At 36.8% G+C, this 21,496-nt stretch overlaps 1 protein-coding gene across 5 annotated transcripts in view; it reads right to left on the reverse strand.

The window, feature by feature from the left end:
* Positions 1-1,115: 1,115 nt before the first annotated feature.
* The window catches only part of CEP78 (centrosomal protein 78), a 35,561-nt gene continuing 15,180 nt past the window's right edge, over positions 1,116-21,496 (reverse strand). Inside the window, exons 7-14 of one of the 5 annotated variants that reach the window (XM_023737729.1) lie at positions 19,045-19,180; positions 17,598-17,643; positions 16,150-16,278; positions 5,888-5,965; positions 3,769-3,935; positions 2,687-2,858; positions 2,319-2,366; positions 1,116-1,770 (exon numbers count right to left, since the gene is read on the reverse strand). In XM_023737729.1, coding sequence (XP_023593497.1) covers positions 1,207-1,770; positions 2,319-2,366; positions 2,687-2,858; positions 3,769-3,935; positions 5,888-5,965; positions 16,150-16,278; positions 17,598-17,643; positions 19,045-19,180 — 1,340 coding nt within the window. In that variant the 3' untranslated portion in view covers positions 1,116-1,206. Of the gene's footprint in view, positions 1,771-2,318; positions 2,367-2,686; positions 2,859-3,768; positions 3,936-4,878; positions 5,350-5,887; positions 5,966-16,149; positions 16,279-17,597; positions 17,644-19,044; positions 19,181-21,496 lie in introns of those variants that run through there. The other 4 variants (XM_023737728.1, XM_004383280.2, XR_002825149.1 and 1 more) reach the window with 4 other exon arrangements.

Here is a 21,496-nt window from a genome sequence, read left to right on the forward strand (position 1 = left end):
AAGACCAATGAATCCAAGGGGTGGCTGCTTCACAGGAAGAGTTACAGACAGGGGGAGGGGACAGGTATGCTTTCTGATAGCCCTACTCTCCTGCACTTCTAGGGCTCACTGACTTTTCTCTTGGCATTCTCCTGCAGCGCTTCCTCACTTATCAAGCAAATAGGATTAACCAAGTGATAAGAGCATGGGTTCTGGCTCAAATCTCAGTTCTACCACTTATTGATAGCTGTGTAACTTTGGGCAATTCACATAATCTGTCTCCTCAGATTCCTCATCTATAAAATGGGCATAATAATAGTTCCCTACCTTATAGAGTTGCTGTAATCCATAACATAATGCATGGCTAAGCACCTCAGTAAATGTTTGCTGCTCTGGTTATTATCAATAAGGATAAATCAATGACTCTGGCCAAATGACGTATTTTAATATTTAACTAAATGATAAAACTATTTCATTTATTCACTCACATCCCTTTCTATTCCCCTTGCCCTGCTTTATTGTTTACTTTTTTCACCATCCACAGATCTCTTTATTTCTACAGCGTTAGTTTCATGAGGTAGAGGTGTTGTTTTGTTCACTGTTGTAAGCCACAGCACACAGAATCGTATTCCAAAACCAGAAACCAAACCCCATGCCATCAAGTCGATAATGACTCACAGTGACCCTATAAGACAGAGAACTGCCTCACAGGATTTCCAAGAAGCGGCTAGAGGATTCGAATTGCCAACTTTTTGGTTAGCTGCAGCTCTTAAACCATTGCACCACCAGGGTTCCGCAGAATCATATTAGGCCCTCAATAAATACTTATTGCATGAATGGTACAAAGTGTCAAAAGGAAATATACACCGAACATTTCATTATAATAGAAACTACAGATAAAACTTTCTCTAATGGGTGAGATGGGAAGACAGAGAGAGTTAGGAGCTGGCTGAATGGTCATGGGGAATCAGATGCGGAAAGGAGGAGTGTGCTGTCGCAGAACGGGGTGAGCAATTAGGGTCTCATAACAATGTATGTAAAAAAAATTCTGTATGGGAGACTAACTTGAAATGTAAACTTCATTTAATTACAACAATTAACAAAAAAAAAAAAATCTTTCTCTAATGACTTCCAGTCCTATATTTTAAAATATCATACACCATAATGAAAACATAAGAAAATTTATTAAAATTTGAAGACAAAAACATAATTTCAAAAGATTCAGACCTATGTCAGGTGTGACAGAGTATGGATACTTTCTTGAAATTCAAAATCAGATCCAAGAGTATCACTTTCAGAATGTTCTAGTGGATTGGGTTTACTTTTATTTGTCCTGGATGAAGCAGTCACTATTCCACCCTCTTTCTTGGCAGAAATGTGTCTTTTCAAAGACTCACTTTTAATTGGCTCATTAATCAAAGGACTACTTCCCCTGATTCCTTTGCTCTGCCAATTTACAGTAGAGTTAGAGCAGAAATGCAGATCCTTTCCATGTTGTTTCTTAGCCGACTGTTTTTTGCTACATTCACCTGTTTTGGTCACTTTCTCTGAAGAAGATCTGCTACTTCTGGACAACTCCTCTTCTTTTCTTTGACTTCCAGTCCCAGAAATTGCATCTGCTGGAGGAGAACATGCTCTAGCAATGAATTCTTCAAAAGACTCTTGCCGCTCCTCAGTACCTGGGAAATCCAAGGCGTCTTTGGATGTTACTAAGGCCTCCTGAGTAGAAACTGGGACTTGGAAGGAGTTGATAGGCAAAGGAATTCTAGCATCACCTGTAATTTTCTGAAACTGGAAGGAAAAACAAAACAAAAATTTAGTGATGAACAAAGCCAACCATTAAAAAGTAAAGCAGAGTCCAAAACTTTAATGTTGCCCTGTAATTTTCTAAAGACAATTGATTACTCAGAAAGTTTTAGAGTCATTTTTTTTCTATATCTTGGTAAGTGATTTCCAACTGCACTTAGCTATATCCAAGGCTATTTCCACCATATTTTCAAACTTTTGTGTTTTGGGTAATTATTAACCATCTCCCTTATGAAAAAAAAATCCTATTCCCTAAGAAAATTAATTTCTTTTCTATCCTCCAGGCACATGTGATCAGTATCCTCTTCGTGACTAGACTGTATTCTCAAGGTGTCAGTTCCTCAGATGGCCCTGAGATGCCTGAGGTGGGGCATGGGGGTTCCAAGTGAGGCTCGAGGAAAAGCAGCAGGGGACTCCTGTGCTAAACAGGCTTTCCCCTCCCATTCCCATAACCAGGTAATTATCTATACTCTACTGCCTATGAATTATGTGGGAGTACTTATTTTAAAAATTATCTGTATCAGTACTTGTACCTTCATTAGTGTTCCTTCATTGTAAGCTGACTGCATACAAATAGAAACCTAGATGAAATATGAATAGAATAGACGTTTACAAAATTTAAAATTTGGAATATTTTTTCTAATCTTTCATTTCTTTCCTCACTGAGGATAGTTTGCTTTAGATTATAAAATTTCAAAATAACTTCCAGTTTTCTTTTTTACCACAGTACAATATTGGCACAGAATTACTAATCTCGGACTTGGAAAGGACCCCAAAGAGGCTCTAGGCCCCAAGCATCTGAACTATTAGAAACAGATTGTTAGTCGTTTTCTTTCTGATTTGGTAATTCCCTTTCTGCTACTCACTCTCATAATCAGTAAATTCTGTTCTGTCTGCTTACTTGGATATTCTGCATTTGTCCCAGGGCATTCTGCTTTGATTCTGGTTCTTCTTCTTCAAGTGCTTTCATTTCTTCTTTAGGTGCATGACTAATGGTAGAATTCATCTGGGGACGACCTAGTAAATGAAAATCTGCCTGATCTATACCAGCCATTGTGGCAAGCTGCCCAAGCCTAGGTAACAGGAGAAAAGGAGGAAAAAGCAAGGGTTATTATAATCACATAAGAACAGCTTTGATATACCTATACCCGAAACACTTCTAAAATCTTAAAAGTCAATATTCTACTCCAGACTACAACCTCCCATCTTTCTCAATTTCTCAGACCTTTGTGTATTCATGCACTGGGACCTCATCAGGTCACCCGATCCTTTAAGCACCCCCTCTTCCTCCTAACAATGTATTAAATAAATACCACCTGATTTTAAGCCCTTACCTGGTACCTAACCACTTTTACAGATTATCTCACCAGCAGCTTCAACTTCCACCAGGTGCCTAGTCCCTCCACTTCCACATATGGCTATCACCTTTCCTCCAGTCTCCAAAGATGTGGTGTCTACTCCTTCCTTTCCAACACCAATCTATTCATCCACAAAACATCACTACACCAATTATCTATCGCCAACTCTTTCGGTATCCTCTTTCCGCAAAATTGCTCCCAGGTGAGAACTATGATCAATACCTATGTGCCTTTCAGATTAACAATAACAATTTTTACGTATAGGACAAAATTAACTCTAATTTGAACTTAATTAACAAGCAAAATGAGTAAAAGGGAGGGAAATACCTATACATTCCTGAATATTTTCAACTGAAATTACCTTCAATTTAGTCCTTCCCAAGAATTGTACCTACCAATTACTCTATCTACAGGATACTCTTTTATGATGGGCTCTCTACTCTGCCAAGGCAGGTCTGCCACTTTGCAGTTCTTTTTAAATTAATGTCCCATTAAACAAGTGAGTATATTACCTACAATTACATACTAAATATGGCTTATGGAAGCGATGAAAATTGTTCAAGTTCCCCAGCAAACTACCGTTAAAGACATGGAGGGAAGAATGCATGGAGAGAAATAATCTAACCCAGCATCTTTAAGGAGATCCAAGAAAGCATGGAACTTCTGAAAAGAGTTCTCAATGCTGCCCAAAACACCTTCATCATCCAGGATCATGCTTGTCAATGACTGTGCATGAAGGGCTTCAGACAAAGAGAAATTTATATTTCTTAACTTGGCATTTTCACATTCCAGCTATAAAAGAAGATTGGAAATGCAGGTCATAATTTTCTTTCATTGCCATCAAAAGAAAACAGTTTTCAAGTCACAAAACCAAAACATTTAAAGAGGTAATTAATTTATAATTAATCTAACTCTCCACCAGTAAAGACAGAGACCATAATATTTAACAACCAAAACCCAGAGACACTTGACAAAGTTTCCTATATGACACTTAAAAAGTATATAGATAAACCATAATTATACAGTTTTATTAATGATCTTTCAAAAAGATCACATTTCTCAGTGGTTAAATTCATATAGGATTCTCATTCTGCATTAGAAAATTAGCTGCTGAAGTTTCTCTTAAATTGGAAAACAAAATATAGAGTCAAATTTGAGCAAAGCATATTACAATTCTGCTGAATGTTAAGGATTAACTTTAGTCAGTACAATATTTAATATGTAAGTTTAAAAGTCCTAAGTTCTATCTAATTTATTAACTATATGATTATTAATATTCTCCCTGGCTTCTTTTTAAAAAAAATTTATCTTTCGTTGTTGTTGAGAATATACACAGCAAAATACACACTGATTTAACAGTTTCTACATGTACAATTCAGTGACACTGATTACATTCTTTGAGTTGTGCAACCATTCTTAACCTCTTTTTCTGAGTTGTTCCTCCCCCATCAACATAAACTCACTGCCCCCTAAGTTTCCTACTTAATCTTTCGAGTTGCTGTTGTCGATTTGATCCCATATAGACAGATCTTGAAAGAGCACAATGTTCAAGGCAGACATTTTTCACTAGTTAAACTAAACTATTATCTGGTTTTAAGAAGACTTCAGGGGATATTTTTGCTTAAAGGTTTAAAGATTACCTCAGGGCAATTGTTTCAGGGGCTCATCCAGCCTCCATGGCTCCAGAAAGTCTGGAGTCTATGAGAATTTGAAATTTCATTCTGCATTTTCCCCGCTTTGATCAGGATTCTTCTATGAAATCTTTGATCAAAATGTTCAGTTATGGTAGTTGGGCACCATCCAGTTCTTCTGGTCTCATGACAATCCCCTGGCTTCTCGAAAACATTTACTCACCCACCTCCCATCATCTTTGTATTTAAGACCACTAATAAGCCAAATTTTACTCCTTCTCAGAAAGGCCGTTTTGTTTATGATACACCTTTTGTGTTATACAAGCAAATGCTCAATATTTATTAAATGAGTACGTGTCTGCCAATCCAATCCAGGACCTTTCAGAAATTCCTCCCAACTCACCTTGTAATAATTACATTTACACAGAACTTCCAGCTTATATCCCGCTTAATCCTCATGGCATAATTTGTTACCTTTCATTGCATTCTCAGCAGTTTTCCACCATCATATGCTTATTGATTCATTTTCCTAATTCACTTCAGTACAGAGTTTCTTCATCAGGTCTTTTACATTACTGTATGCACAATGTAAACATAATACTGTATTTCTACACAAATAATACACACCTTCTGCGTTTGTTTGCCAACCGCTCCCTCTCTCCGTGGGCACAGCAGCACTTACGAAAATACCTCGAGGAGGGAGGCAGCAGTTGAAAAACAAACACAGAAGGTGCGTTATTTGTGTAAAAATATGATAAATCTTTCTTTTTTTTTGGTGGTTTGCGGTATTTGTTTTTATTTCCCAAACTTTGTCAACCCATAAATAAGCGCTTTCTTGAATTAAAGTATCATGAACAGAAAATAAGCTGAAGTCATATAAAAGCATATGAAAAAAACTTCTAAGGTTTTTATGTTTGTAAAAACATGCTTTTTAGAATACGTATCATATGACCACTAAGTATAAGTAAATACAAAGGTTAGTATGATGGAACCAATTTGGAATACCCTATACTTTCTCACTTTCAAGCTTACAAGATGTGTGTATATGTGTATGGCTTAAATCAAATCAAATCAAAACAAAACAAAAAGTGTAAGAAAAAAACTTTTGTTTACCTCATTTACTCGTTTATCAGCCTTAAGCCTTATTACTCTTTCCTCTTTTAGCTGCTTTAGGCACTCCTCCAGTTTTTCCTAGAATGAAGAAATACAGTAAATATAATTAATTTGCAATATGATGCCTGAAAGAATTTCCAGCTATAATTTCACCAACTATTTAGGAGCAGAAGTGAACTTAGACAGATATCAAGATTACTGTGCACTTACAATACCACACCACGCTACTAAAATTTATTACTAAAATATATCAGATTAGCCCTGTACAGATTTATTTAAATCTCATTATTTTCAAAATAGATCTCAAAGAGCTCACTTATAAAAGACATATACATATAATATAGTTAATAAGTCAGAAACAGAAAATTAAGGCCAAGAAAGAAAAATTCTATTCTTTCTCTTTTTTGTGGCTACGTAAGGAGATTTGAAGTACAAGAAGGGTCTGACATGAGGGAGTTTGTTGCTGTCTTTGAAGAGATAAAGCCTGATGTTGTAGGTCATGTAGCAAGGAATGCAGGACAGAGGCCTCGAGGAGCTGAGATGGCCCGCAGCTGATAGCTAATAAGGAAACAGGGACCTCAGTCCTACAACTAAAAGGAACTGAATTGTGTCAACAACCTGAAAAAGCTCTGAAATGGATTATTCCCCAGAGCCACCAGATAATAACACAACCTGGCTGACTCACTGATGTCAGCTTTATGATACTCTAAGCACAGAACCCAAACTCACCTTCCTTTGAAGAAGGACCTACAGAACTGTGAGCTAATAAATGGGTGTTGTTTTAAGCCACTAAGTTTGTGGTAACAGAAAATCAATACACTACTCAATCTCTAGGTTCATGAGCAAAATAAATGATTGTTATTGTTTTAAGTCACTGTTTTGAGTTGATTTACTATGCAGCAATAAATGAACAGAACACCTACACTTACTAAGGAGGAAGATATATTTAAATATTTTAAAGGCTTCTAATAATCATTTAAACAAAGAGTTTCAACTTAAAGTTACCTGGCCCAACCTATGCCTGTTTATTTCCCAACATAAGAACTCTGCTCTGGTCAAATCAGGGTTCCTCCACACCTTTGTTAATTCTGTTCCACCTCTCAATGCTTCCACCTATCAAAGCCCACCCAAGACTTTATCTCCAACACATTCTCACACTCAGTACTTAAAAACTTAGCCCTTTTCATCCTATATCTATACTGCTTTCAAGTGCTATTTTTCCTATAGGAAGGTTAGTACCATCAACAAGTGTTTAAAAATACTTGAATGGACTTTCTGGCTACAATTAACCAGAACAATGGACCTCCATAAGTAATGGATTCTTTTATTAAAAAACAAAAACCTGTACTCATTTATCCACCTATGACATACTACCCCTGGTTTAAGATAAGAAAGACCTTTCTGATATAACATCAATTTAGGACAGGCTTTGAGTTAGCTTTTCCAGTAGCTCTGGCATTCTTGAACTGATCCATTCGCCTGTTTGCAACCAACTTCATCGCGTGTTCAGTCCATGGCCACAAAACAAAGCACATCACCACCACTGTCCCAAATAGTTTCTGATTCTTTATACTTGACATTAGCACCATGCTGTTCTGGTTCTGGCCTAAACTACCATATATATATTAAAAGAAATATTCTTAATGACTCTTGAGAATGACAAAAACACAGCCCTTTCTGGTCATATTTCAGTTGCGTTTCTTCCTATGTGACCCCTATTTATTAAGCTTTAGTTGTAACTGATTTTTACATAACAGTGGATAGTAACAGCAAGTGCTACCATTTAAGGAGTAATGTAAGTTGGGACTGTGTCAAGTGGGTTACAGACAGTACAGCGTGTAATTCTCATAAAGCCCCTGTAAAATGGGTATGACCATTTTATTGGGGATATTAAGTAATATGCTCAAGCAATTTGTGAGATCTTTTGCTTTTAATCAATAAGGACAAAAGGAAAAAAAAAAAGCAACTCAAGATCGACTTCAAACACAACTACAAACCAGTTCCTGCATAATTTAATACTGAAGTAGATAGCCCTAAGCATCTGCTTATTTTCAAGTAAGATAGTCATGGTTCAAGAAATCCTTCATCAGCTTCTGAAATAAATGTTTAACACAAGTTGTTAACACAATTCTTTAAACTACAGTACTGTCTAATATGGCAGCCACTAGCTACGTGTGGCTATTTAAATTCAGGTAACTGAATAAAATTTAAAACTCAGTTCCTTAGTCACAGCAGCCACATTGTAAGTGACCATGCCACATGTGGCCAGTGGCTACAATACTGGACAAAGCTCTACAAAACATTTTACCACAGAAGCAAGTTCTACTGGAAAGTGCTATTTTAAAGAGTAACACATAAGCCAACTACAGATAATACATAAAGTCCAAAAGTTTTTGAAGGAAGATATTCAGGCGGCTAACAAACACATGAAGAAATGCTCACAATCATTAGCCATTAGAGAAATGCAGATCAAAACTACAGTGAGATATCATCTTACCCCAACAAGTGTAGCATTAATCCAAAAAACACAAAACAAAAAACGCTGGAGAGGTTGTGGAGAGACTGCAATACTTATACACTGTTGGTGGGAATGTAAAATGGTACAACCACTTTGGAAATCTATTTGGCGCTTCCTTAAAAAGCTAGAAACAGAAGTACTATACGATCCAGCAATCCTGCTCCTTGGAATATATCCTAGAGAAATAAGGGCCTTCACACGACTAGATATATGCACACCCATGTTCACTGCAGCACTGTTCACACTAGCAAAAAGATGGAAACAACCTAGGTGCTCATCAACGGATGAATGGATAAACAAATTATGGTATATCCACACAATGGAATACTATTCAATGATAAAGAACAACAATGAAGCAGTGAAACATCTTATAACATGGAGGAAGCTGGAGATTATTATGCTGAGTGAATTTAGTCAGTCACAAAAGGACAAATATTGTATAAAACCACTATTACAAGAAATCAAGAAAAGGTTTAAAAACAGAAGAAAACATTCTTTGATCTTTACGAGGGTGGGGTGGGAGGGGGAGGGTTATTCACTAACTAGATAGTAGATAAGAATTATCTTAGGTGAAGGGAAGGACAGCACACACTACAGGGGAAGTCAGCACAACTGGACTAAAACAAAGCTAAGAAGTTTCCTGAATACAATCAAACACTTTGAGGGACAGAGTAGCAGGGGTAGGGGTCTGGGGACCATGCTTTCAGGGGACATCTAGGTCAATTGGCATAACAAAGCTTATTAAGAAAATGTTCTACATCCTACTTTGGTGAGTGGCGTCTGGAGTCTTAAAAGCTTGCAAGCGGCCATCTAAGATGCAGCAATTGGTCCCAACCACCTGGAGTATAGGAGAATGAAGAACACCAAAGACACAAGGTAAGTATTAGCCCAAGAAACAGAAAGGGCCACATAAACCAGAGACTTTATCCGCCTGAGACCAGAAGAACTAGATGGTGCCTGGCTACCACCAACGACCGCCCTGACAGGGAACACAACACAGAGTCCTGGATGGAGCAGGAGAAAGGTGGGGTGCAGAACTCAAATTCTAGTAAGAAGACCAGACTTAATGGTCTGACTGAGACTGGAGGTACCCCGGAAAGCATGGCCCCTGGACTCTCTATTAGCCCAGAACTGAAACAATTTCCAAGGCCAACTCTTCAGACAGGGATTGGACTGGATTGTGGGACATAAAGTGACACTCGTGAGGAGTGTGCCTCTTAGCTCAAGTAGATACATGAGACTAAATGGGTAGCTCCTGTCTGAAGGTGAGATGAGAAGGCAGAGAGGGTTAGGAGCTGGTTGAATGCACATGGGAAATCAGGGGTGGAAAGGAAGAGTGTGTTGTCACAGTATCAGGAGAGCAATTAGAGTCACATAACAATGTATGTATAAATTTTTGTATGGGAAAAAATTAAAAAATAAAAAGTCCAAAAGTTTTTGAAACATTCAATATTCTCACAGAAAAGTTACCAAGAATTATGTGGAAAAATGATTTCAGATACAAGAATAATACAGCATGTCCATCAGAAGGAATGCTACATGAAGTCACTAAAACCAGAGTTAGTGAATAGGGTTCCGGAGTTCTGTATTCAAAACATATACAGCAGCACATTGTTCTCTGGACATGGTGCATAGGCTTAATCGGATTCTCTGATGTAGAAGAGGATTTAATGACATGACCAAATATTTCTGATAACTTTTTAAGACAAAGGGGCAGATTAAAAGTATCCAGGTGTGTGCACGTGCACTGAGGTAGCTTTTATTTCCTTCAATAAAGGTTTCCAGTGTTTTCAAAAATTTCCTCAATTTATGTATACTTCTATATTTGATCATAGACTTCTGTTTGAAAAAAACAACAAATACACTAATAATTTCATATTCTTTAATGTTCCCTGGGTGGTGCAAACAGTTAAGCACTCAAATACTAGCCAAAAGCTTGGCGGTTTGAAACCATCCAGAGATGCCATGTGCACCTGGCCTGGAGATCTGCTTCCGAAAGGTCTCAGCCTTGAAAATCCTATGGAGCAGTTCTTCTCTATACACAAAGCGTCGTAGTGAGTCGGAATCGACTTGATGGCAACTAACAGCAACCAGTTAAAGCCAATCAAGTTTTTGCGGGGAAAAGGAGAAAAAAAAAAAAACAACATTCCTCTTATTAACTATTCATATAATGGTTTTAATATCTGAAACTTATTTCTTAGATATTCTGAACAAACAAATCCTAGCCACAACTGGAAGAAGGAAACTAAAATACTCCATTCTTGACTGTTTCTAAATAGCACATCAGAGTGCAATTACATGAAATAGTTTCTCCCTCTAGTGGAGGGAGTTAGGCAGAACATATGTTACATTTTAATGAAAAAATGTTCCCTCTCTCATTACAAAGTAATTCTTGCTTCTTAAAGGAAATATGGAACTCAAAAATTAAAAAGTAAATTTGTTTGATACTCCACTACTTAAATACAACTAAAGATATGGTTTTGGGGTAATTTTCCTTCTTGTTGTCTGCTTCTACCTCCCTTCTAAAGCATTGGCTAGTTGTTCTGGCACACTGCTGTTATAATACTGCATATCCAATTTTATGTTCCATTTTTTTCCATTTAACATTGAATCGATCATTTCTCATATGATCAGAGGATTCATAACCTTGATTTTTTAGTGGACTACAAAATAACTCACTGAGTGGGTTTATTGGTTTACTTAATCATTCTTTTATGGCTAAACACTGCGATTATTTCCAACTTTTCAATATTACAAATAAGATTGTTTTATGTATGAAAGTTCCCCCCATATTTAAAATATGTAATTTTCTTAAACTAAATCAATAAAAAAAGAATTTTAGACCAAAGCAATGAACATTTTAAAGGCTCTGAGATACTTATCTCCAAACTGTTTTCCAAAAGAGGAAGCATATTTTTCAAACTTGTTTATGTACAAAATATGGTATTCAGCCCACACTTATGACTGGAAGTTTGGGTAGATATGAAACCCTAGGTTGAAAGTTCAAAACTTTAAGAATATTTTCTAATGTCTTCCAGGATCCAGAATAGCTAATGAGAAATCTGGTGAAATCTGGTTTTTATTCTTTTATAGATGACCAGTTTTTTTCTCTCTGGAATTTTTATCATTTTCGTTGCTAATCTGAAATTTCACAATGAAGGATGTCTAGTTCTGTGCATATATTTTTATTCATCTTGCTCAGTATGTGGGTAAATCAAAAAACCAGCTGCCACTGAGTTGATTCTGACTCACGTAGACCCCACATGTGTCAGAGTAGAACTCTGCTCCTAAGGGATTTCCATGGTCCTGATCTTTTGGAAGGAGATCACCAGGTTTTTCTTCTGAGGAGCCTTTGGGTAAACTCGAACTGCCAACCTTTCAGCTACCAGCTGTCATGGATTGAATTGTGTCCCCCCAAAAATGTGTGTAGCAACTTGGCTAGGTCATGATTCCCAGTATTGTATGACTGTGTTATCTGTGTGATTTCCTTAAGTGTTGTAAACTCTACCACTATGATGAGATTATATGTGATCTCCTCATGTGTTGTAAATTCTATCACTGTGATAAGTTTATACTGATGAGGCTGACAAAATTAGTGTCTTAATGCAATCTCTTTTGAGATATAAAGGAGAGAAGCGAGCAGAGATACATGGGAACCTCATACCACCAAGAAAGCAGTGCTGGGAGCAGAGCGCGTCCTTTCGACCTGAGGTTCCTGTGCAGAGAAGCTCCCAGACCAAAAGAAGACTGATGACATGGACTTTCCTCCAGAGCTGCTGGAGAAAGTGTTTCCCTGGAGCTGACGCCCTGCATTTGGACTTGTAGCCTACTGGACTGTGAGAGAATAAACTTCTCTTTGTTAAAACCATCGACTTGCATTTCTGTTGGAGCAGCACCAGATGACTGAGACACCAGCTAAGCACTTAACCTTTTGCATGACCTGGGGACATCCAGTACATGGACAGCCCTGTTCAATTTGAGGCTTCATGTTTACTGCTAGCTATGAGAAATCTTGCCTTATGATTTTTTAGAATAACTTCCTTCCCTCTATTTTTTTCCGTCCTCTATGGAATCTCTAATAGTGAGATGTTGGACTTCTTCATTTCAGTCATACCTTCCATTTCTGGACTTCTGTTCTACATACTTAGAAATTTCCTTAACTCCATCTGAATTTATTTCAGCAATCATTTTAATTTTCAAGAGCTCCTTCTTGCTTTCTAATTGTTTCTTCATAAGTAACATCCTTTTCTTGTATCATAGGTGTTGTTTCTTTTTAAATGTCTCTGAGAATACTACTTAGTAATTTTTTCTGAAGTATTTTATGTTCCTAAATTATCTGTGTTTCTACCAGGGTGTTTTTTATCTTTATTTTTTCTATCATGTTGTAAACTCTACTCAACTATTAGGTGAACCATGGTTATTTTCTATTTAAGAATGAGACAGCAGAACGTTCGCTGAAAGCTCTGGTCTATGTGGGTCAATCACGCCAAATGACTGGTTTCTCTTATGTGTGCAGAAGTGGACAGACAGTTATGAAGGGATATCCCCAACTGCCCTTTCTAGGGTGCAAAAATCCACACTAGCTTGCTCAGTTCTCCCAGACAGTTTAATTTTTAAAAATAAATTTTTCTGAATTCATCCAACTACGAACAGCTGATATTTGACAAAGGCCCAAAGTCCATTAATTGGGGAAAAGACAGTCTCTTTAATAAATGGTGCTGGCACAACTGTATATCCATCTGCAAAAAACTGAAACAAGACCTATACCTCACATCATGCACAAAAACTAACTCAAAATGAATCAAAGACCTAAATATAAAATTAAAAATGATAAAGATCATGGAAGAAGAAATAGGGACAATGCTAGGAGCCCTAATACGTGGCATAAACACAATATGAACCATAAGTAACAATGCACAAGCACCAGAAGAGAGGCTAGATAAACAGGAGCTGCTAAAAATCAAACACTTACGCTCATCAAGACTTCACCAAGAGTAAAAAGACAAATGACGGACTGGGAAAAAAATTTTGGCTACGACAAATCCAATCAGCATCTAATCTCTAAAATCTACAAGATACTGCAAAACCTCAATAACAAAAAGACAAATAACCCAATTAAAAAATAGACAAAGGATATGAACAGACACTTCGCCAAAGAAGACATTCAGGCGGCAAACAGGCACATGAAGAAATGCTCACGATCATTAGCCATCAGAGAAATGCAAATCAAAACTACAAAGAGATACCATCTTACCCCAACAAGGCTAGCATTAATCCAAAAAACACAAAATAATAAATGCTGGAGAGGTTGTGAAGAGAGACTGGAACACTTATACACTGTTGGTAGGAACGTAAAATGGTACAACCACTTTGGAAATCTATTTGGCGCTTCCTTATAAAGCTAGAAACAGAAGTACCATACCATCCAGCAATCCTGCTCCTTGGAATACATCCTAGAGAAATAAGAGCCGTCACACAAATAGATACATGCACACCCATGTTCACTGCAGCAGTATCCACGATAGCAAAAAGATGGAAACAACCTACATGCCCATCAATGGACGAATGTATAAACAAATTATGGTATATTTTACACAATAGAATACTACAAAACGATAAAGAACAACGATGAATCCATGAAACAACATGGAGGAATCTGGAGGGTATTATGCTGAGTGAATGTAGTCAGTCACAAAAGGACAAATATTGTATAAGACCACTATTACAAGAACTCAAGAAAAGGTTTAAACACAGAAGAAAACATTCTTTGATGGTTGCGAGGCGGGGGAAGGAGGGGGAGGGTTATTCACTAACTAGATAGTAGATAAGAATCATCTTAGGTGAAGGGAAGGACAGTACACACTACAGAGGAAGTCGGCACAACTGGACTAAAACAAAGCTAAGAAGTTTCCAGAATATAATCAAACACTTCGAGGCACTGAGTAGCAGGGGCAGGGGTCTGGGAACCATGCTTTCAAAGGACATCTAGGTCAACTGGCATAACAAAGCTTATTAAGAAAATGTTCTACATCCTACTTTGGTGAGTGGCGTCTGGGGTCTTAGAAGCTAGCAAGCGGCCATCTAAGATGCAGCAATTGGTCCCAATCACCTGGAGTAAAGGAGAATGAAGAACATCAAAGGCACAAGGAAAGTATTAGCCCAATAAACAGAAAGGGCCACATAAACCAGAGACTTCATCCGCCTGAGACAAGAAGAACTAGATGGTGCCCGGCTACCACCAATGACAGCCCTGACAGGGAACACAACAAAGAGTCCCTGATGGAGCAGGAGAAAGGTGGGGTGCAGAACATCAAATTCTAGTAAAAAGACCAGACTTAATAGTCTGACTGAGACTGGAGAAACCCAGAAGGCATGGCCCCCGGACTCTCTGTCAACCCAGAACTGAAACAATTCCTGAAGCCAACTCTTCAGACAAAGATTAGACTGGACTATGGGACATAAAATGATTCTCATCAATAGTTTGCTTCTTAGCTCAAGTAGATACTTGAGACTAAACTGGCAGCTTCTGTCTGGAGGTGAGATGAGAAAGCAGAGAGGGTCAGGAGCTGGCTGAATGGACATGGGAAATCAGGGGTGGAAAGGAGGCGTGTGCTATCACAGTATAGGGAGAGCAATTAGGGTCACGTAACAATCTATGTATAAATTTTTGTATGAGAGACTAACTTGAAATGTAAACTTTCACTTAAACTCCAACAGTTAAAAAAAATTTTTTTTGTTACAAAAATCCATTTTTCTTTTCTGTCCCTAAAAACACAAAAGTATAGAATGACATTAAATGTAAGGTATTTTACAGGTTTATTAACAAGTGTAACCTAGCTTCTTGACATTTATTTTATAAAAGGAGAATATCATTTGTAAAAGTTAAGATTATTTTTTCGACTTTGCTTTTATGAAAGGCAAAGTCATACTTTCCTCTTAAAAAAAAAAAGAAGAGTTCAGCTTGAATCGCAAATTCCCTGGTCTGTACTATGAGAGCACTCAACCAACTGATTACATACATTTGGTGCTCAATATATTTGAGTTTATTTTATGACCCTTCAGGTTCTCCCTATATCTAAGATTTTAAGAACGGGAAAATACATCACTAATGAAGTTTTTTCATTTTTTTTTTAAATTGTGGTGAAATATACATAACAACGCATTTCTTATTTCAACCACATTCACATGTACAATTCAGTTACGTTAATTACATTCTCCATGTTGTGCAACCATCACCACTATCCATTTCCAAAACCTTTCCATCATCCAAAACAGAAACTAAATACCCCTTAGGTAATATTCATTTCTCCTTTCCACCCACCCCTGGTGACCATTAATAAACTTTGGTTTCTATGCATTTACCTGTTCTAGATATTTCATATAATATTTGTCCTTTTGTGTCTGACTTATTTCACTCCGCATAATGTTTCAAGGTTCATCCGTGTCATAGTATGTATTAGAATTTTATTTTTCTTTATGGCTGAATAATACTCATTTATATATACATATCACATTTTATTTATCCATTCTGATGAGTTCTGATTTTTATTTCCTAGAGTTCAAATGTCCTTCTCTCACCTTAGTCTAAGCTAAGGAACCATATAAGGGGTAGGAAGTTGAAGGAAGGGGAAAACAGGATCCTCATGCAAGCTGTCCAGTGTTGTTTCACAATCAAACATCCTGCCAAATACCAACTACAGTTTAAAATAATCACCTCTAGATCTTTAAGATGATAACTTTGTACCTGTATTGCTTCTTGTTTTACACTGGTTTTCTCAGGCACTTCATGAACGCTTTCTGAAGAATCGTCAACCTCTTCGATTTCTGAGGAGGAAGGACTTTCTACTGTCACAGTCACAGGAAAATTTGATTGCTTAAAGAAAGAAGGCAAGTTTGTGTAAGTAATAATATCAACAAGTATCAGATAGTAAAGGGCATCTAATCAAAAGCAGTATTTCTGAAGTATCAAATCATTACCTGTAACTGTCTTTCACTACTTCTTAGCCTAAAACAATCAGTAACAAAGTAAAAGGACAGTATCTCATTCTTGTTGTGCTATTCTTAAGAATTCTGTCTTGCAGAGCTATGGTTAGTATTTGGAATTGCCCATATTATTTTACTGAATTTCTTTGACATAAAGCAAGTGAGGAGCCAAGGTAAACATTTTTTCTCAGATCAACTTTATAATACAGAAATTCATTCTCTACCATCAGAGACAGAGTCTGGAAGAAAATGTGCTTTTTTAGGAAGAAATTCCGTCAGTAGGGACAAAGGAAAATTATAAGAATAATGAGAAAAAGTCAAGCTATCTAAGCTGTGAATAACAAACAAGAGAATTTTGTATATAATAAATACAATACACACACAAAACTAAAACTGACCCATTAGAAACTTCTCATCTTCTTAAGCCCAAATTAGTGTAATAACAATACAATTGTACCGTGAAGTATCACTGCCACTAGAATATTATTCAATATGACGTTTCTAAACATAGAAAAATGACCTGGTCATAACCCCATAAAAATTCTACAAATCACAAAGAAGAGGGCTAGGATTACATAATTATACAGATGACAAGGTACTGAGATATAACTTCTACCACAAGCAGCAAATTGCAGTATATGAAAATACTAAATAGTAGAATTAGGTGTGCACCCCTCCCCCTTTGGGGCATGCGAAGAGCAGTACTGATACACAGGGTGCTCCTATCAGTGGTGGTATCTTTCAAAAGAGAGAAATATCCTCTATGGTTCTCCAACACAACTGGGAAGGAGAAGCTGACACTCTAACAGGATTAACTTGTTCCAAGACCATGAGGCAACGTGACAGGGAACTTGTCACTCACGTTTAATTCATGCCTCCGGTGAGGAAGGGAGAAAGGCCCTGAGAAAGCACGCTTGGGGATTTGTTGCTTTGTTTTGGCATCAGGATCTGACGGCCCCAAAACTACATTTCCTGAAAGCATAAGGACATTCTTGAGTAGGATAACCTGACTTGTCACAAGTCACCAGTGTGTGTCGTTATCTATACAATCATACAGTGGCACTGAGAGAGCAACCTCGAAAATTTTTAATGGATCTACTTCAGGGAGAAAAGTGCTTCTCATAAGGCTCTGTTCACTTAAAAAAAAAAGAAAATCACCTTCTACATACTCCACCCCAATACCCTGTTATAAATATGGTAACTACATACCTGCAAATGATTATAGACATCACGAGTTTTGATTAATGGAAAACCCCTAAGGAGATATCAATAAATTAAGTTAAACTTTGATGTAAATATAGTGGATTCCTATAAGATTAGCACCTCATGAGCTGCCAAAAAATAAATTTCCAGATACCTATAATTTTATACCTTTAAAAGTACCAAAATTCTTATTTATCATTCTGGTTAGAAATCTTACCTTCTGAAATAGAAGGTATTACTACTCTTTCTTATCCACTTAGTCACAATTAAGAACATCGATTTTTATATAAGAGTGTACACTAGAAGCTTCGTGGGCTTCCAAGTATTAGAGCAGGTTGTTCCTACAGTAAAAGCCCCCAGAAACTTCCATATTCTTCGAGATTTTATGACTCCTTTTAGTTTTCCCGATGCTTCCTTCATAGTCAGAATGTCAAAGGCTTTGCTATCTTTAGTTTGCTGCTTCCTTCCTCTTAAGGACTTAAAAACTAGTGAACAAACTTGTTAGTATTTTGTACAATATCCATACAGACTTGTGTAAGCTCAAAATAAGGACCTGGAATACTCTGCTATGGAGAAAATGGAATGGAATTTAGCAGTCTGGTTTTTTGATGACTCTGAACTGTTGAGAGGCACCTTCAGTTCCTAAGAGATGAGCCTTAGCACTATAATTGCTATCACCATTTGCAAAAAAGTACAGTAGTTAGTTGCCTAATGAAGATTATGCTTATCAAAGTAACATGAGCAGCTGAACAGATATTTTACACACTATCTATCTCAATTCCTATTTAAAATGCATTCTGTTTTCTTAAAGTAACTTAATCTCCATTTTCTTAAACACTATCAAGTCATTTGAAAATAATCTATAGAATCTGATTCACTTAACAAGTCTAAAATTACACTATAACAATTTTAAAAGACTTTTACACTTCTTTGACAAAAAGTAATGTGAATAGTTACCTCTTCAGTAAGCAATCAGTCAAAAATAATTAAATCTAGTAACTGGTGTGATTTGTTGAGACTTAGAAATGAGGCCAGTTGACTGACTTAGATTAAGTCTAACACATACTTTTCATCTATTTTGCATTGAACTATTCCTTATGCCTAAAATGCCGTTCATCTTGTTCCTACCTACCCAAATTCCTACTTCTGCTCTACACAGCTTGGCTTTACATGCCTTTAATGAAACCTCTTCTCATCTGCTGAAGTGTGGATAATTTCACTCTCCTCTAGACTCCCACGGGATTACACTTGGTGTGACACTTAGTAAATTACTTGAAACTCCCAATTATAACGATTTTTTGTTTATCTTCCTAGAGGGATTCATTAGACAAACGCTATGACTGAGTCATCCTTCTTCCCCTACGGAAAAAGTCACATAGAGACCTGCCACAAAATAGAGGTTCCAAAATAAAGAATTCTGAGTGACTAAAGACAGAGAATAAAAATACTCCACCTGCTCCTTTTTGCACGTTCTGCAGTACGCCAGGGCAGGAAACCCGACACACCAGGTGGTAGAGGTTCAGGAGCATAATATTCTTTACCAGGGGTGTGTTTTCGTCCATTGTTTCCAGGCTTCTTTGTAGCCAATCCTACGTTCGGGGAAGCATTAAAAAAAAAAAGAAAAAAAGAGAACGAAGATGCACAGAAGGTCTAAAGAGCGATTATCACGCATGCACACTCTTAACAAGAGTACAAATGTGCACTTAACAATGATGCCAACACCATCAAAAACAGGATCATCTTGTAAAAGTGTACATGGTTTGAAAATACAAGTTATCTAAAGTAACAAGTTATCATTTTAACTAAATATAAGCTGAGTACATGAGACATGCAGAACATGTAATAGTAAATCTACAACTCAAAGAATGAAAGACTATACTGATACTTTTCATCATGTATCATGCAGGAATATTTATTATTGTATCTTTGGCATTTAAGAGTCTCAAGGACAGATAAACATAGACATAGCCCCTGACTCTTGCCAAACAGAACCTTCTAAATTAGAACAAAATTTCAATTTAAGATTAATTTTTCTCTGTCAAAACTACCAAAAGTGCAAGGCTGAACCTTGCTGGGGAGTAGGTGAGGCGATGTCGTTGTTAGGTGCCGGTGAGTCTGTCCCGACTCACAGCAACCCTACGTACAACAGAACGAAACACTGCCCAGTCCTGGGTCATCCTCATAATCGTCATTTTGCCTGAGCTCAGCATTGCAGCCACTGTGTCAATCCATCTTGTTGAGGGTCTTCCTCTCTTTCACTGACCCTTTACTTTACCAAGCATGAAGTCCTTCTCCACAGACTGATCCCTCCTGATAACGTGTCCAAAGTACATGAGACAAAGTCTCACCAGCCTTGCTTCTAAAATGTTCAGAATTATCCTATATTTCAGTACTAAAGAGTCAAGTATCTTCATACGAAATGTTCAGTAGAAAAGATAGACCTACATATTAATACTTTATTTAGAACAAATCATATGAACAACTGTATTAAAATTCACATTTAAATATTTAACTTTCTCTAATATTACTGAAAACAAATAATATAGGTTACTTAAAATGGTTATATTTATCCTTCAGTCCCTGGGGTAGTACAAACAGTTAATGTGCTCAGCTGCTAACCAAACATTTGGCGGTTTGGGCCCACCTAGAGGTGCCTTGGAAGAAAGGCCTGGCAATCTACTACTGAAAAATCAGCCACTGAAAACCCTATGAAACACATGGGGTTAGCATGAGTTGGAGTCAACTTGACAGCAGCTGGACTGGATTTATCCTTTCAAATCTGTTTTACTACATAAGATCTATTTTGACAGTATTAGCACGGCATATAAAATACAGTGAATACAGTAATATACCAAAAATATTTCATATAGTATAACTTACTGATAGTCATTGAATAGTCCTGTGTGATTTCTCTGCATAAATTTACATGCTTCTTAGGGGCTCGATTCATGTTGTGCTATTTTGTATTTTAACTTTATTACCCTCAAGCAAACAATAATCGGGTGCATGAGGTTTGTGTGTTATATCTGTTCCTCAAAGTTTAGAAACTAATGCAAATATATATATGTGTTATACACATATATTTTTTTTTAATATAATTTTATTTACTTTGTTGTTGAGAAGCAAATACATTTTTAACTAAAAAACTTTACAGTTATATTGCTAGGAGATGAAAAAACTCTAATAAAAGTGTCTGTTTTCTTTCTGCACACATAACTACAATATGAATATGACATGATTTGCATACATTATTTAACCCCTGCAGTCACTGAAATCTAACTATACAGCCAGACACTGATTTAGCTGATGGCTATGTATCCAAATAACTGAAGCAAATACAAAAAGAGCCCAAGAAATAAAATTACTCTTAAAATAGCTCAGAGAGCCTGTAAACATCAGTCACACTTCCACTTTGTTTAACCATGCTAAGTAAGAAAAAAAAATTTAATTGTTTTTATTATCCATCCCATGATGGCCTGTTACATATCACTAAGGACTAAAATTACAGAATTTCTAATATGTTCTTAAAAGTCATATACTGTATGGAAATACCAACTTAGAAACTTGAAAAAAAAATTTTATTGTTGCTAACCATTGTCATAGGGCAACATGTGTACTAACTCTTAAATGAGAAACTACTTTGTTCTGTAAGCCTTCATCTAAAGTGAGAATAGCAGCACAACTGGAAGAGCGTAGTCGATGTCACTGAATTGTGCATGTAGAAATTTTTGAAATGGTGTCTCTTTGGCTATGTATATTTTCACCAAAAAAAAAAAGGTCGAGAAGGGAGAGGGTTGACATGTTGTGGGATTGTTAACCAATGTCAGAAAACAATATGTGTACTACTGTTTCATGAGAAACTATTTGTTCTGTAAGCCTTCACCTGAAGTACAATTAAAAAAAAA

The sequence above is a fragment of the Trichechus manatus genome, unplaced genomic scaffold (genome assembly GCF_000243295.1).
Source record: "Trichechus manatus latirostris isolate Lorelei unplaced genomic scaffold, TriManLat1.0 scaffold00107, whole genome shotgun sequence".
NCBI classification, from domain to species: domain Eukaryota; kingdom Metazoa; phylum Chordata; class Mammalia; order Sirenia; family Trichechidae; genus Trichechus; species Trichechus manatus.